Source organism: Saccopteryx bilineata, chromosome 1 (assembly GCF_036850765.1).
Source record: "Saccopteryx bilineata isolate mSacBil1 chromosome 1, mSacBil1_pri_phased_curated, whole genome shotgun sequence".
Taxonomy (NCBI): domain Eukaryota; kingdom Metazoa; phylum Chordata; class Mammalia; order Chiroptera; family Emballonuridae; genus Saccopteryx; species Saccopteryx bilineata.
This window is the reverse complement of record NC_089490.1, coordinates 2,412,014-2,429,923: the sequence shown is the minus strand read 5'-3', so window position 1 is coordinate 2,429,923 and position 17,910 is coordinate 2,412,014. Positions and strand designations below refer to the sequence as shown.

At 37.6% G+C, this 17,910-nt stretch overlaps 2 protein-coding genes across 4 annotated transcripts in view; both read left to right on the top strand.

The window, feature by feature from the left end:
• LOC136321070 (H-2 class II histocompatibility antigen, E-S beta chain-like) overlaps positions 1 to 494 on the top strand; it is a 48,510-nt gene extending 48,016 nt beyond the window's left edge. For both annotated transcript variants that reach the window (XM_066254143.1, XM_066254144.1), the window contains exon 7: positions 235 to 494. The gene's annotated coding sequence lies outside the window, so the exon portion shown is untranslated. The remainder of the gene's footprint in view (positions 1 to 234) is intronic.
• The window catches only part of LOC136321069 (H-2 class II histocompatibility antigen, E-S beta chain-like), a 19,217-nt gene extending 18,723 nt beyond the window's left edge, over positions 1 to 494 (top strand). For both annotated transcript variants that reach the window (XM_066254141.1, XM_066254138.1), the window contains one exon: positions 162 to 494. In XM_066254141.1, the coding sequence (XP_066110238.1) occupies positions 162 to 175 (14 nt within the window). In that variant the 3' untranslated portion in view covers positions 176 to 494. The remainder of the gene's footprint in view (positions 1 to 161) is intronic.
• Positions 495 to 17,910: the final 17,416 nt, after the last annotated feature.

The window sequence follows — 17,910 nt, the reverse complement described above, 5'->3', positions numbered from 1 at the left end:
TCTTCTCACCACTGAGGACAGGCCCTCTCTGCAGGAGCTTTGGCTCCGGGTGACATAGGAGCATTTCTGTTCTGACTTCAGAGCTGTGACAGGAAGCGGTGGGGGGTGGGGGCAAAGCTGGGTGTGGCTGGGACTGGACACAGCATCCCCTCTGTCTGCAGGGCTCCTGAGCTGACGTGACCACGCTGACACGGAGGATAAAGAGCCCCTGTCCCAGCATCATCGCAGCATGAGGTTTCCTGCTCGGCTCTTATTCCACAGAGAGCGCTTCCTCGGGCTCTGGTTTGCCTGGGGGTCAGTGACCCTGCAGAACACGTCCTCCCTGACGGCCTCCTCAGCCCACACTCGACTTGGAAGTCCCCATGCTGATAGCAGTTTCTTATCTCATGCCTTCCCTGGTCCCTGTGTGGTCACCTTACCGTCTCCTGTGCCCCTAGGTCCACCTTCTGCCCACATTTCTTTATAAATTTTTCTCAATTAAAGATGGAGTCAAAGTTGTCTGCTTCACACAGCGTCCAGGACAAGAATTAGAAAGAAGAGAGAAAGAGGGTGTCATCTCTGTGCAAGGACACTGCTCACTTACACCCCTGCATTGTGGCCACAGGGGATCTGGAAGGTGTCCTTGTTTCCCTCCGTGCTTTTTCCTGATGTTTCTGGATTCTGTAACCAGGCCCGGCTCCCTGAGCTGGGAGGAGCCTGCAGTGAACCAGACACGGTGTCTCCTACGTCTGTGTTTCTCAAGGACAGACACACGGTTCCTCTTCCCGTGGGGACAGAAAGGGGACAGCTACCATAGGAAATACAGATCACATGTAAAAATGTGGTGCCTTCACCATATTTGTACCATGTTCTTTTGTCTCTTTTTCCCTGATTAAAAAAAAAAGAAATTATCTAAACCTTCATACTTCTTGAAGTCCCCTTTTATAGACTAATGGGGCCTCAATACTTCAGTCTTTCTGTGTCTCAGATACAGATCAGTGACACGCTGACTCTTTGCCCTGAGATGTCTGCTTCCTCATAAAGAGACCATCAGGGTAAAGCTGCAAGTTGACTGGAAATGGTGCATTTCTGGTTATATGACAACTTCAGTGTCACAGGAAAGTTCTGGATGGCTCTCACCTCAGCATCAGTCAGACAGAATGCTGGGAAAGAAGTGAAGGTGTGAATCCCCTGATGTGCAGCAAACAGTGTTCTATTCTGTTCTTATTTTCTTGAGCTGTGCAAAAGCGTTTTAGTTAGATACAGTCCCATTTGTTTATCCTGTCTTTTAGTTCATTTACCCATGGAGATAAATCAGCAAATATATTGCTGCGAGAGATGTCGGAGAGCTTACTGCCTATGTTTTCTTCTAAGATGCTTATGCTTGCACTGGAAGAAAGAATGAGAATCCCTTTTGGGAACAGTCTCCAAATTTTTTTGGAAGAAGGTTCAACAGTGTATGATGTGATATTTTAAAAAATAAAGTATAGGAGAATAGAAATATAGAGCAGTACATGTTCTCTCTTCCTTCCTCTCTCTCCTTATATTTTTATATAGAAATAATAAAGAATTTTAAAAAATCGTTACCTGTGTTGCAAAATAAGGGTTGAGGATGACAGAGAAAAGCTAGACAGATGTATGTTATTTAATAGTTTTGTCTTGAGAAGCATATACATATTTTATATAATAAGAAATTCAAATCAAATATTTTTTTTTCTTTTTTCTGAAGTTGGAAACGGGGAGAGACAGTCAGACAGACTCCCGCATGCGCCCGACTGGGATCCACCCAGCACGCCCACCAGGGGCGAAGCTCTGCCTACCAGGGGGCGATGCTCTGCTCCTCCGGGGCATTGCTCTGCCGTGACCAGAACCACTCTAGCTCCTGGGGCAGAGGCCAAGGAGCCATCCCCAGAGCCCGGGCCATCTTTGCTCCAATGGAGCCTCCGCTGCGGGAGGGGAAGAGAGAGACAGAGAGGAAGGAGGGGCGGGGTGGAGAAGCAAATGGGCGCCTCTCCTATGTGCCCTGGACAGTAATCGAACCTGGGTCCCCCGCATGCCAGGCCGATGCTTTACTGCTGAGCCAACCGGCCAGGGCCCAAATCAAATATTTTAAAACACAATACATAAAAACTGATAATAAACTAACAATAGAAGTAAACCCTGGAAACTATACAAAGAAAAATAAGCAACCTCGCTGGTTGGCTCAACTGTAGAGCATTGTACAGGCTTGTGGAAGTCCCAGGTTCCACTCCCGGTCAGGGCACACAGGAGAAGTGACCATCTGCTCCTCTACCCTTTCCCTTCTCACCTCTCTCTCTCTCTCTCTCCCTCTCTCTCTCTCTCTCTCTCTCTCTCTGTTCCCTTCCTGCCTCCATGTCCAAATGGTTTGAGCAAGTTGGCCCTGGATGCTGAGAATGGCTTTGCGGTCTCACCTCCTCACTTAAATAACTTGGTTGCTGATCAATGAGCAATACCCCAGATGGGCAGAGCCTCACCACATAGGGGGCCTGTAGGTGGATGCTGATCTGGGCACATGCAGGATTCTGTCTCTGTATCCTTCATTTCACTTAAAGAAAATTAAAAAAAATGTAAATCTGGCAAAATATATTGAAAAATAAGCAGGAATAGTAAATCAAATGTTTTTTTGACCCTTGCATAGAACATTGTGAAACTATATTTATAATTCTGGATATAGTAAATTCCACAGACTGTATCAACACACAGAGCTGATGGGCGTCAGGGAAAGACAGCTCACATGGTTAGAAGACGGTGGGTTCTGCTCTTGGCTTTCATCTGAATGGTCAGTTTCAATGTGAATCTAAAATCTAAAGAGCAGATAATTGATTCAGAATTTAATTTCAGAAGAATAGTCATTTGAACACACTTTACTCTCACAGACAACTATTTAATGTTCAAGCAAATTTAAAGACTATTTCATGCATTTTTTCCCTTCTTTTTCTAATGAGAGGAGGGGAGACAGAGACAGATTCTCACATGTGCTTGGACCAAGATCCATCTGGCAAGCCCTGTCTGGGGCTGATGCTCTGCCCATCTGTAGTCATGGTGCAACTGAGCCATTTTTAGTGCCTGAGGTGGAGGCTCCATGGAGGTATCCTCAGCTCCCAGGGCCAATGTGCTTGAACCAATTGCGCCATGGTAGCGGGAGCTGAAGAGGGAGGGACAGAGAGAGAGAGAGAAGGGGGAAGCAGTGGAGAAGCAGATAGTCATTTCTCCCGTTGTGCCCTGAACAGGAATCAAAACCAAGATGTCCACACACTGGGCCAATGCTCTACCGCAGAGCCACCAGCCAGGGCTTATTTCACACATGTTTTAATTATATTCTGTGTCAGTTGTGTGAAACAGGTTATCATTCTGCAGGAATTTTAAAAGCTGATATCAACATTTGCAATAAGCATGCAGTTGGAGATAAATTCTGGTTCAATCCAGGGCTGCACATTCCTCTCTATTTGTTCTCTAAGAGGAAGGAGTGAGGTCTGTGCTGTGAAATTATAAGGCAGAATGGAGTGTAGGAATAACTATTTTAATGACGATGGTTTCTGCTGCCAGGACTCACTCTGCCGGGTGGGCTCTCCTGCTGCACACGGAAAGGAAAGGAGCAAAGTCATATATATAAATATATATTCATTTTTTTTCTGAAATAAAGAAATGGTAGATGGGCAGAGAAGACTAATGTAGGGTACAGAAACTATAGTTTCTGTCACCTTCAGATTGTTTATATTTTTAATGATTTTCTCAAAAAAGATGATAGATTCTTTATGAACAGCATCCATTCAAGATTATGAGTGTTTTTTATTTTAAATTTAACATTGGTTATTAAATGTCAGCCATATAACTACATGCAAAAACAAATAGGAAAGCAAGATGTTTAATTAGGTTTTGGAGCTTATTAGGCTGATAATTTTATGTGAAAAAATATATTTTTCATGGAAAATAATTTTAAAATATATGAAAAATGTCTGGCTTTTTAAGAGTCTAATACATACTTTACATTTTTATTGATTTTAATTTATTATGTTTACATAGATTCTAGTGTTACCCCAAATGCATCGCATCTCCCCTGTATTCCCCTCAACATCTCCCTTGCCCCCCTCCCCCTTGCGCCCTCCCCCCTTCCCTTCAGGTTTATCCCATCCTATCATCCCCTTTCCCTCTGTCCTCTTTTCCTCTGGTCATTTCATCCCTCCTCTGTCTCAATTCTGTTCCTCAGTTCACATTGTTCACTGGATTCCTCAAATGAGTGAGGTCATATGATATTTTTCTTTTTCTGCCTGGCTTATTTCACTTAACATAATAGCTTCCAGGTCCATACATGTTGTCACCTTTCACAAAAAGAAAGGTAAGATTTCCTTCTTTTTCATGGCCCCATAGTATTCCGTTGTGTATGTGAACCACTGCTTTTTAACCCACTCGTCCACTGACGGACACCTGGGCTCTTTCCAGATCTTTGCTATTGTGAACAATACTGCCATAAACATGGGGGTGCATTTTTCCTTTTGGAACAGTTCTATAATGTTCTTGGGGTATATCCTTAAAAGTGGGATAGCTGGGTCAAAAGGCAGGTCGATTTTTAATTTTTTGAGGAATCTCCGTACTGTTTTCCAAAGTGGCTGCACCAGTCTGCATTCCGACCAGCAGTGCAGGAGGGTTCCCTTTTCTTCACATCCTTGCCAGCACTTATTCTGTGTTGTTTTTGTTGTTGTTGTTGGTTGTTTTTTTTTTTACATGAACAGAGTCAGAGAGAGGGATAGATAGGGACAGGCAGATAGGAACAGAGAAAGATGTGAAGCATCAATCATCAGTTTTTCTTTGTGGCGCCTTAATTGTTCATTGATTGCTTTCTCTTATGTCCCTTAACCGCGGGCCTTCAGCAGACCAAGTAACCTGTTGCTCGAGCCAGCGACCTGGGTCAAAGCTGGTGAGCTTTTTTTTTTTTTTTCTCAAGCCAGATGAGCCCACACTCAAGCTGGTGACCTCAAGGTCTCGAACCTGGGTCCTTCCGCTTCCCAGTCCGATGCTCTATCCACTGTGCCACCACCTGGTCAGGCTCTGTGTGGTTTTGTTGATGAACACCATTCTGACTGGTGTGAAGTGATATCTCATTGTGGTTTTAATTTGCATTTCTCTAATGATTAGTGAGGTTGAGCATTTTTCCATATGTTTATTGGCCATCTGTATGTCCACTTTGGAGAAGTGTCTATTCATTTCTTTTGCCCATTTTTTGATTGGATTGTTTATCTTCCTGGGGTTGAGTTTTACAAGTTCTTCATAAATTTGGTTATTAACCCCTTATCAAATATATTGTCAAATATGTTCTCTCACTGTGTAGTTTGTCTTTCTATTCTGTTCTTATTTTCTTTAGCTGTGCAAAAGCATTTTAGTTAGATATAGTCCCATTTGTTTATCCTGTCTTTTAGTTCATTTACCTGTGGAGATAAATGAGCAAATATATTGCTGCGAGAGATGTCGGAGAGCTTACTGCCTATGTTTTCTTCTAAGATGCTTATGCTTTCATGGTTTACATTTAAGTCTTTTATCTGTTTTGGGTTTATTTTTGTGAAAGGTGTAAGTTGTGGGTTAGTTTCAATTTTTTGCAAGTAGCTGTCCAATTTTCCCAAATTATTTGTTTATTTCTGGGTTCTCTGTTCTGTTCCATTGATCTATATATCTGTTCTTATGCCAGTACCAAGCTGTTTTGAGTACAATGGCCTTGTAGTATAATTTGATATCAGAAAGTGTGATACCTCCCACTTTATTCTTCCTTTTCAAGATTGCTGTGGTTATTTGTGTTCTTTTTTGGTTCCATATAAATTTTGGAATATGTGTTATATATCTTTTAAGTATGTCAGTGGTATTTTAATTGGTATTGCATTGAATTTATAAATTGTTTTGCATAATATAGACATTTTAATGATGTTTATTCTTCCTAACCATGAGCACGGTATATGCTACCACTTGTTTGTATCTTCCTTGATTTCTTTTATCAATGTTTTATAATTTTCCGAGTACAAGTCTTTAATCTTCTTGGTTAAATTTACTCCTAGGTACTTTATTTTTTAGGTTACATTAGTGAAGGGAATTGTTTCCTTAATTTCTCTTTCTGACAGTTCATTGTTAGTGTATAAAAATGATTCAGGTTTCTGAGTATTAATTTTATATCCTGCCACCTTCCTGAATTCGTTTGTCAGGTCCAGTAGTTTTTTGACAGAGACCTTAGGGTTTTCTATATACAATATCATATCATCAGCAAATAATTAGAGTTTTACTTCTTCTTCTCCAATTTCGATGCCTTTTATTTCTTCTTGTTGTCTGATTATTGTGGCTAGGACTTCCAGAACTATGTTGAATAAGAGTGGTGAAAAGGGACACCCCTGCCTTGTTTCTGATCTTAAGGGGATTATTTTTAATTTTTGCCCATTGAATATGATGTTGGCTGTGGGTTTGTCATAGATAGCCTTTATCATGTTGAGGTATGTTCCCTGTATTCCCACTTTGCTGAGAGTTTTGATCATGAATAGGTGATAAATTTTATCAAATGCTTTTTCTACGTGTATTGAAATTATCATGTTGTTATTCTCCTTCCTTTTGTTTATGTGATGAATCACATTGATTGATTTATGAATATTGTACCAACCTTGCCTCCCCAGAATAAATCCCACTTGATCATGGTGTATGAATTTTTCATATATTGTTGGATCTGGTTTGCTAATATTTTGTTGAGGATTTTAGTATCTAAATTTATTAGGGATATTGGCCTATAATTTTCTTTCTTTGTGTTGTTTTTGCCTGGTTTGGAATCAGAATTATGCTCACCTTATAGAAAAAGCTTGGAAGTCTTCCTTCCTCTTGAATTTTTTGAAATAGCTTGAGAAAGATAGGAATTAGTTCTTGTTTGAATATTTCGTAGAATTTAGTTGTTAAGCCATCAGGCTCAGGACTTTTGCTTGTTAGGAGTTTTTTGATAACTGTTTTGATATCATTTGTTGTAATCAGTCAGTTTAGGTTTTCTTATTCTTCCAGATTGATTTGTAAAATCTATGTTTCATGAAAGTTGTCCATTTCATCTAGGTTGTCTAATTTTTTGGCATACAGTTCTTCATAGTATTTTCTTACAATATTTTGTATTTACGTTGTGTCAGTTGTTATTTCTCCACTCTCATTTCTAATTTTATTTATTTGAGTCCTCTCTTTTTTTCTTGGTGAGTCTGATTAAAGGTTCATCGATCTTGTTTACCTTTTCAAAGAACCAGATCTTGGTTTCATTGATTCTCTGTATTGTTTCTTTAGCCTCCATGTCATTTATTTCCACTCTGATCTTTATTATTTCCTTCCTTCTACTACCTCTGAGCTTTACTTCCTGTTATTTTTCTAGTTCTTTTAGGTGCAAAGTTAAGTTGTTTATTTGAGCTTTTTCTAGCTTCTTAAGATATGCCTGTGTTGCTATGAACTTCTCTTGCATGACTGTTTTTTCTGTGTCTTATAAATTTTGAGTTGTTCTTTGCTCATTATCATTTGTTTCTAGAAATGCTTTTATTCTTTAATCTCATTGTTAACTCATTCGTTATTTAATAACATGCTATTTAGTTTCCAAGTGTTTGTGTTTTTCAATTCTTCTGTTGTGTTTGATTTCTAGTTTCATGCCATTGTGATCAGAAAAAATGCTTGATATGATTTCAATCTTCATAAATTTGTTGAGACCGCTTTTGTGTCTTAACATGTGGTCTATCCTAGAGAATGTATCGTGAGCACTTGAAAAGAATGTATATTCTGCTACTTTAGGTTGAAAGGTTATGAAGATACCTATTAAATCCAGTTGATCTAGTCTAGTGTGTCCTTTAAGTTTGCTGTTTCTTTGTTAATTTTCTTTCTTGAGGATCTATCTAGTGGTGTTAGTGGGGTATTGCAATCTCTTAATATTATAGTATTGCTGTTGATCTTGCCCTTTATATCCATCAATGTCTGCTTTATATATTTAGATGCTCCTATATTAGGTGTGTAGATATTTATAATAGTTATATCTTCCTGTTGGATTGCTCCCTTTATCATTATGTAGTGACCGTTTTAATCTTTTACTATAGCCTTTGTTTTTAAGTCCATTTTGTCTGATATAAGTATTTCTACCCTAGCTTTTTTTTTATTTCCATTTGCATGAAATATTTTTTTCCATCCTTTTACTTCAGTTTATGTGCATCTTTTGTTTTAAGGTATATCTCTTGTAGACAGCATATGTATGGGTCCTGTTTTCTTATTCACCCAGCTACCCTATGTCTTTTGATTGGATCATTTAATCCATTTACATTTAAAGTTATTATTGATATGTAGTTGTTTATTGCCATTTTATTCTTTAAAGCTGTATTCCTCTTTTGCTATATTCCTTTTCCCTTTTGATGTGTTTACAACTTGCCCCTTAGTATTTCTTGCAGCATTAGTTTGGTTGTAATGAATTCCTTGAGTTTTTTTTTTCTTTGGGAAGCTTTTTATTTTTTCTTCAATTTTAAGGGATAGCTTTGCTGGATAAAGTAATCTTCGTTGCAGATCAATCAGGGTATATAGGTTCAGAGAAAACACCTCAAGGTCAATTTTGACATTTGAATATGTTGCATACCCATAACCCATAGTCAAATTGTCTTCTGTAACCTTCTATCTGTTTTTTTTGTGCCCCTTTACCCACCTCCTCCCTCTCTTTACTCCCCCCTCACCTGCCAGTAACCACCACACTCTTGTCCATTTCTCTGAGTCTCATTTTTATGTCCCATCTATGTATGGAATCTTATAGTTCTTAGTTTTTTCTGATTTACTTATTTTACTCCGTATAATGTTATGAAGGTCCATCCATGTTTTTGTAAATGATCCGATGTCATCATTTCTTAAGGATGAGTGGTATTTCATAGTTTATATGTACCATTTCTTCTTTATCCATTCATCTATTGAAGGGCTTTTTGGTTGTGTCCATGTCTTGGGCACTATGAACATTGCTGCAATGACTATAGGGATGTGTGTGTCTTCGTGTACCAATTTTTTTAGCTTTTCTTGGTCGATACCCAGTAGAAAGACTGCTGGGTTATATGGTAGTTCTATTCTCTTGTTTTTGAGAAACCACCATACTTTCTTTTATAATGGCTGTGTTAGTCTACATTTCCACCAGCAGTGAATGAAGGTTTTTTTTTCTCTACAGTCTCTCCAACACTTATTACCTGTCTGTTGATAATAGTCAATCTAACAGGTGTGAGGTGATATCTTGTTATAACTTTGATTTGCATTTCTCTAATACCTAGTGAAGATGAGCATCTTTTAAAATATCTCAGGTATTTGTGTGTCTGCTTGGAGGAAGTGTCTGTTCAGGATTGTTTGCTTGTTTGTTGCTAAATTATGTGAGTTCTTTATGTATTTTGGATATTACCCCTAATCAGAGCTGTTGTTTGCAAATATCATCTCCCATTTAGATGGTTGACTTTTTTCTCGTCGGTTTATTCTGCTCTGAAGAAACTATTAAATTTGATATAGTCCCATTTATTTATTTTTACCTTTGCTTCCCTTGCCTTTGGGGTCAAATTCAAAAATTGTTCTCTATGGTCAGGGTCAATAGTCTCATACCTATGTTTTCTTCTATGTAATGTGTTGTTTCAGATATTATATTTAGGTCTTTGATTTATTTTGAATTAATTTTTATGCATGGGGACAAACTGTAGTCAAGTTTCATTCTTTTGCATATGGCTTTCCAATTTTTCTAGCACGATTTGTTTAAGAGACTTTCTTTTCTCCATTGTGTGATTTAGGCTCCTGTGTCAAAGATTATCCATATACAAGTGGTTTTATTTCTGGGCTCTCTGTTCTGTTCCATTAGTCTTTGTGTCTGTTTTTCTGCTAATACAATGCTATTTTGATTATTGTGACTCCGTAGTATAATACGAAATCAGGCAATGTGATACCTTCAGCTTCATACTTTTTTTTCCGGATTGCTTTTGCTATTCAGGTTATTTTATGGTTTTACAAACCTAGTGAGTTTTTGTTCTTCTTCTTTAAGAAATAAAATTGGAGTTTTAATGGTAGTTGCATTAAATTTGTATATTGCTTTGAGTAATATGGCCATATTAACTATGTTGATTCTTCTGATATGGAAACATGGAATATTGTTTTTATTTTATTTTGTCTTTTTCTTTCTTTCTTTTTCTTCTTTTCCAAGTGAGAGAAGAGGAGATAGAAAGACAGACTCCCACATGATCCCTGACCAAGACTCACCAAGCAACCACATCTGGGGCTGATATTCTGCCCATCTTCGGCCAAGCTTGCAACCACACTCTTTTAGTGCCTGAGGCAAAGGCTCCATGGAGCCTTCCTCAGTGCTCAGGGCAGATATGCTTAAACCAATTGATCCATGGCTGCAGAAGGGGGGAAGAAAAGAGGGAAAGAGAGAGAAAGGGGAGGGGAAGGGATGGAGAAGCAGACGGTCACTTCTTCTGTGTGCCTTGATGAGGAATCAGACCCAGGACATCCACACAATGGGCCAACGCTCTTCCATTGAGCCAAATGGCCAGGGCCACATTGTGTCTTTTTAAATTTCTTTCAGTCTGCTTTGTAGTTTTCATTATATAGGTCCTTCACATTCTTTGTTAAATTTATTTCTAGGTATTTTAATTTTTTGTTTTAATTGTAACAGAATTTGGCTTTTTTTTTTTTTTGTATTTTTCTAAAGTTGGAAATGGGGAGGCATTCAGACAGACTTCGGTATGCGTCCAACCAGTATCTACCAGGCATGCCTACCAGGGGGTGATGCTCTGCCCATCTGGGGAGTTGCTCTGTTGCAACCAGAGCCATTCTAGCACATGAGACAGAGGCCATAGAGCCATCCTCAGTGCCCGGGCCAACTTTGCTCCAATGGAGCCTTGACTGTTGGAGGGGAAGATAAAGAGAGGAAGGAGAGGGGTGCTTCTCCTGTGTGCCCTGGCTGAAAATCGAACCCAGGACTCCTACACACCAGGCCGATGTTCTACCACTGAGCCAACCGGCCAGGGCTAATAGAATTTGATTTTTTTTTAGTTTATTTTCTGAAGTTTCATAGTTGGCATATAAAAAAGCAATGGACGTTTGTATGTTGATTTTGTATCCTGTGTCTTTACTGTATTGGTTTATTGTTTCTAATAGTTTTTTTTTTTTTGGTTGAGTCTTTGAGGTTTTCTATATATGGGATCATGTCATCTGCAAAAAGTGATATCTTTACTTCTTCTTTCCTGATATGAATGCCTTTTATTTCCTTCACTTGCCTGATTGCTCTCACCAAAACTTCCAGAACTGTGTTAAAGAAGAGTGGAGAAAATGGGCAAGTTTGCCTTGTTCCTTATTTTAGAGGAAAGGACTTCCTTTTTTTTCACCATTTAATATGATATTAGCTGATAACTTGTCATGTATAGCCTTTATTTTGTTGAGGTACTTTCCTTCTATTCTAGTTTTATTGAGTGTTTTAAACATAAAGGGATGTTGTATCTTATCAAATGCCTTTTCTGCATCTACTGATAAGATCATATGATTTTTGTTCTTTGTTTTGTTGATGTGGTTGGTGTATTACATTCATTAATTTTTGTATGTTGAACCATCCTTGTGCTCTTAGAATGAATCCCACTTGATTGTGATGTATTATTTTTTTAATGTGTTGTTATATTCGAATTGCTAGTATTTTGTTTAGTATTTTTGCAACTGTATTCATTAAATATAGTCTGTAGTTTTTCCTTTTTGTGTTGTTCTTGTCAGGTTTTGGTGTGAGGTTTATGTTGGCCTCCTAAAATGTGTTAGGGAGTGTTGCTTCTTCATCTATTATTTGGAAGACTTTGAGAAGGATAGGTACCAAATCTTTCTTTAATGTTTGTTAGAATTCACCAGTATAGCCATCTGGTCCTGTACTTTTGTTTTGCGGAAGATTTTGACAGTTGTTTCTATTTTCTCCCTATTTATAGGTCTATTTAGGTTTTCCACTTCTTCATGACTCAGTCTAGGAAGATTGTGTAGTTTTAGAAGTTTATCCATTTCCTCCAGGTTGTTGAATTTTGTGGCATAAAACTTTCATAATATTCTACTATGATCCTATGTATATCAATGATGCCTGTGGTAATGTCTCCTTTTTCATTTCAGATTTTGTTTATATGAATCTTTCTTTTTTTCTTTAGTGAGTCCAGCCAGTGGTTTGTCAATTTTATTGATCTTTAAGAAAAATACTTTGTCTCATATTAAGTTTTTTATATTTTTTGTTCTCTATTTCATTTAGTTCTGCTGTAATTTTTACTATTTTCTTTTTTCTTCTTTTTTTTAATTAAATTTTTATTAATGTTGATGGGATGACAATAATTCAGGGTACATATATTCAAAGAAAACATGTCTAGGTTATCTTGTCATTAAATTATGTTGCATACCCCTCACCCAGAGTCAGATTGTCTTCCGTCACCCTCTGTCTTGTTTTATCTGTGCCCCTCCCCCTCCCGCTTACTCTCTCCCTCCCTCCCTCCTGCGTCCTCCCTCCCCCCACCCCTGGTAACCACCACTCTCTTGTCCATGTCTCTTAGTCTCATTTTTATGTTCCACCAATGTATGGAATCATGTAGTTCTTGTTTTTTTCTGATTTACTTATTTCACTCCGTATAATGTTATCAAGATCCCACCATTTTGCTGTAAATGATCTGATGTCATCATTTCTTATGGCTGAGTAGTATTCCATAGTGTATATGTGCCACATCTTCTTTATCCAGTCTTCTATTGAAGGGTTTTTTGGTTGTTTCCATGTCTTGGCCACTGTGAACAGTGCTGCAATGAACATGGGAACTGATATTTTCAAACAACAGCTCAGATAAGGGCCTAATATCCAAAATTTACAAAGAACTCATAAAACTCAACAACAAACAAACAAACAATCCAATAAAAAAATGGGAAGAGGACATGAACAGACACTTCTCCCAGGAAGAAATACAGATGGCCAACAGATATATGAAAAGATGCTCATCTTCATTAGTTATTAGAGAAATGCAAATCAAAACTACAATGAGATACCACCTCACCCCTGTTAGATTAGCTATTATCAACAAGATGGGTAATAGCAAATGTTGGAGAGGCTGAGGAGAAAAAGGAACCCTCATACACTGTTGGTGGGAATGTAAAGTAGTACAACCATTATGGAGGAAAGTATGGTGGTTCCTCAAAAAACTGCAAATAGAACTACCTTATGACACAGCAATCCTTCTACTGGGTATATACCCCAAAACCTCAGAATCATTGATACGTAAAGACACATGTAGCCCCATGTTCTTTTTTCTACTGACTTCGAGTTGCCTTTGTTTTTCTCTTTCTAGTTTCTTAAGATGTGATATGAAGTTGTTTACTTGGAATCTCTTTGCTGTGTTGATACAAGCCTGAAATGATGTAAACTTCCCTCTTATTACTACTTTTACTGTATCCCAAAATTTTTTATATTTCATGTTGTCATTTTCATTTGTCTGTGTATATCTTCTGATCTCTGCTTTTATTACTTCTTTGACCATCATTATTTAGACTTTTGTTGTTTAATTACTACATTTTTGTGAGTTTCTTTATTTTCTTTTTGCAAATGAGTTCTAGTTTCAAAACCTTATGGTCAGAAAATATGCACGGTATAATTTCAGTCTTTCTGAATTTGCTGATGTTTGTTTTGTGGCCCAACATATGGTCTCTCCTTGAGAATGTTTTATGCAGATTGGAAAAGAATGTATAAGTTGATGTTTTGGGATGTGATAGCCTATAAACATCTATTATATCAATTTTGTCTAGTAAGGCCAATATTTTTTTTTATCAATTTTCTGTTTGCATGGTTTATCTAAAGCTTACAATGTGTGTTGAAATCTCCACATATGATGATGTTTTTGTCTGTTTCTCTTTTTGGTTCAGTTAGTAGATGTCATATATGTTGGTGCTCCATGGTTCAGTGCATTTATATTAAGAAGTGTTATGTTTTCTTTATACACAGTCCCCTTTATTATTATGAAATGTCCATCTTTGACTCTGCTTACCTTTGTTTTCTTGAAGACAGCATTTTCAGATGTGAATATGGCTACACCTGCTTTTCTTTGGATATTATTTGCTCAGAGAATCATTTTCTACCCTTTCACTTTGAGTCTTCCATTGTCCTTGCAGCTTAGAGGTGTCTCGTGAAGGCAGCATATGGTTGGGTTTTTGCTTTTTCATTCCATTCCTTACTCTGTGCCTTTTTATTGTGAGTTTAGTTTATTTATCTTTAGGGTAATTATTGACACTTGAGGATACAGATCTTGTTTGTTTCTTCTTTCTTTTGTTTCTGTCAGTTGTTTTTCTTTGGTGGTATTTCATACTTCTTTCCTGTTTCTTCCTTTTTTAAGCCGTGTATTTTAGTAGTAATTTTTGTGGGTGGTACCATTTGGTTATTAAGAGAAAAATGTTCATATTTACAAAAGTCTTTTGTCCTATCAGTGCTTCTGCACTCCATCCTCCTTGGCTATTGCAGATCTTTATCCTCCCTCCTTTTATGTAATTGGTGTCACATAGTATCCTTGTTTTCTATTGTGCCCTTGTTGAAGCTTTTTTTGTAATTTTGAATTGTTGTGTGTGTGTGTGTGTGTGTGTGTTTGTTTGCATGCACGCACACATTTGTCTGGTCAAATAACCCCCTTGAGTATTTCTTGCAGTGGCAATTTTCTGGTGGTATGTTTGCTCAGCTTCTATATGTCTGTAAAAGTTTTCATTTCTCCTTCATATTAAAGGATAATATTGACGGATATCATATTCTTGACTGGTAATTCCTTCTTAAAGTATTTTGAATGTTTGGGTCCACTCTCTTCTGGCTTGTGGAGATTCTGCTGAGAAGTCTGATGATAACTAATGTGCTTTTTTATGTTATGTTCTTTTCCTAGTTGCCTTGAAGATTCTTACTTTGCCATTGATTTTTGACAATCTTATAATGATATGCCGTGGAGTAGGTCTGTTTAGGTTGAGGTTGCTTGGTGTTCTGTTTACTTCTTGGATTCAAGGCTTAAACTCTTTCCATAGGTTTGGGAAATTCTTATCAATTATTTGTTTGAATCAGCTCTCCATTCCCTTCTCTATCTTTTCCTCTTCTGATGTACCCATTATTCTTATATTGCTCTTTTGGGTGGAGTCAGACAATTATTGTAGAGCTCTCTCAGTATTTTTTTACAGAGATAGAGAGAGAGAGGGACAGAGAGGAACAGAGAGATAGGAATCGAAAGAGATGAGAAGTATCAATCATGAGTTTTTTGTTGTGACACCTTAGTTGTTTATTGATTGCTTTCTCATATGTGCCCTGACCACTGACTTTCAGCAGACCGAGTAACCCTTGCTTGAGCCAGTGACCTTGGGTCCAAGCTGGTGAGTTTTGCTCAAACTAGATGAACCTGTGGTCAAGCTGGTGACCTCGGGGTCTCAAACCTGGGTCCTCCACATCTCAGTCAGATGCTCTATCTACTGTGCCACCGCCTGGTCAGGTGCTGTCTCAGTTTTTTAAATTCATAAATCTCTCTCCTCTTCTCTCTGAAGCATCTCTAGTTGCCTATTTGATGTCACTGATTCTTCTGTCTGGCTTATTCTATTAGCTAAATTTGCTACCTCAGTCTTCAGTTTGTTTGTTGAATTCTTCATTTCTGGTTTTTAAAGTTTCAATCTCCTTTCTGAGCTCATTATATAGCCTTTTATTGTTTTCCCAAAGTCGTTGAGGATTTTCAGGACTTCAATTTTGAATTCTACATTATTTTTTTGAATTCTTTATTATTTAACTCTGTGGTTTCTAAGTGGCTAAATTTTTTTTTTTCTGGAGAGCTTTCATTTTCTTTCTGAACCTTATCTCTGTCTTGTGTAGCCATAATGTTCTATTTCTTCTTTGATTCCATTTGAGAGTGCTATTGTTAAGAATCCTAGCCAAAACTACCCTAAAAAAGTGAAAAATTAAAATAAAGAACACTGTGCAAAAGTTTCTTAGTCTGATTTAGTCCCATTCATTTATCTTTGACTTCACATCCCTTGTCTTTGGGGTCAAATTCATAAAGTGCTCTTTATAACCAAGGTCCATGAGTTTAGTATCTATGTTTTCTTCTATGTTATTTATTGTTTCTGGTTTTATATTTAGGTCTTTGATCCATTTTGAATTAATTTTAGTACAAGGGGAAAAGCTGTAGTCAACTTTTATTCTTTCACATTTGGCTTTCCAGTTTTCCCAGCACCATTTGTTAAAGAGAGTTTATTTTCTCCATTGTGTGTTTTTGGCCCATTTATCAAAAATTATTTGACCAAAAAAGTTGACAACAAAGCAAACGGACAGCCAACTAAATGGAAGATGATATTTTCAAACAACAGCATAGATGAGGGCCTAATTTCTAAAATATACAAAGAACTCATAAAACTCAGCAAACAAACAATCCAATAAAAAATGGGAAAATGACAGGAACAGACACTTCCACCAGGAAGAAATACAAATGGCCTACAGATATATGAAAAAATGTTCATCTTCATTAGCTATTAGAGAAATCCAAATCAAAAATACAATAAGATACCACCTCACACCTGCTAGATTCACTATAATCAACAGGACAGATAATATCAAGAGCTAGAGATGCTGTGGAGAAAAAGAAACCCTCATCCACTGTTAATGGGAATGTAAAGGTGTACAATCACTATGGAAGAAAAAGTTAAGAATAGAACTACCATATGATTCAGCAATCCCACTACTAGTTATATGCTGCCAAGACTCAAAAACACTGGTAAGTAGAGAAACATGCTGCCCCATGTTCCCTGTAGCATTGTTCACAGTGGCCAAGGCATGGAAACAACCAAAAAGCCCTTCAATAGATGATTGGATAAAGAATAAGTGGTACAAATATACTATGGAATACTACCCAGCCATAAGAAATGATCACATCGGATCATTTACAACAACATTGATGGACCTTGATAACATTATACAAAGTGAAATAAGGAACTGGAAAAAAAACTAAGAACTATAAGGTTCCATACATATGTTGGACATAGAAATGAGACTCAGAGACATGGACAAAAGTGTGGTGGTTACCAGGGTGGGGAGGGAGTGGAGGGAGGAGAGGGAGGGGCACAAAGAAAACCAAATAGAAGGTAATGGAAGACAGTTTTACATTGGGTGATAGGTATGCAACATAATCAAATTTCAAAATAACCTGGAGATGTTTTCTCTGAACCTATGTACCCTGATTGATCTATGTCACCCCATTAAAATTAATAAAAAATGCAATAAAAATTATGTCAAATAAAAAAGAAAAACCACAAAAAGCAAAAATTAAAAACAAAAAAAATCTGAAACCACAAAACACCAACAAAAATAAGAATAGAAAATATAAAAATTAAAGAAAATAAAATTCAAAAGAGAAAAAATAAGAAGAAAGGAAAATGTAGATAGTGAATAAAAAGGAATAATAAATTCTGGTTTGAGAGGTTTCTTCCAGTACGTGTCACTGTATTACAAGTTTTACCTTTGTGAAATTCCTGGGCTGTCCTCTGCTGAGATGTTACTGTCACAGTGATGTAGGTGGGGTACAGTCACGTTGATGTGTGGGGTGTGTTGTGAGGACTTTACAGCTTCAGCTTTATGGCTTCAGCTTTTGAACTTTATGACTCTAGCAATGGTGATCTCAGACCTCTTGATGTTCCTCTCCACACCTCCATGGACCCAGGGACCAGACAAGAGCACCTCGTTTCCCCAGGGGAGAGAGTGGCTCTGGACAGCTAGTTGTGGAGTTTGTCTCTGCCATTCTTCATACTGAGATGAGAGAGGTGGGATCTGGGAGTTTGTGAGGGGGCTTCACTTTATTTTTCTTTGTCTCTGTCCAGTGCAGGCTGCAGGAAGACAGCAGGGACACTAACCATGACACTGTGCTCTGCCAT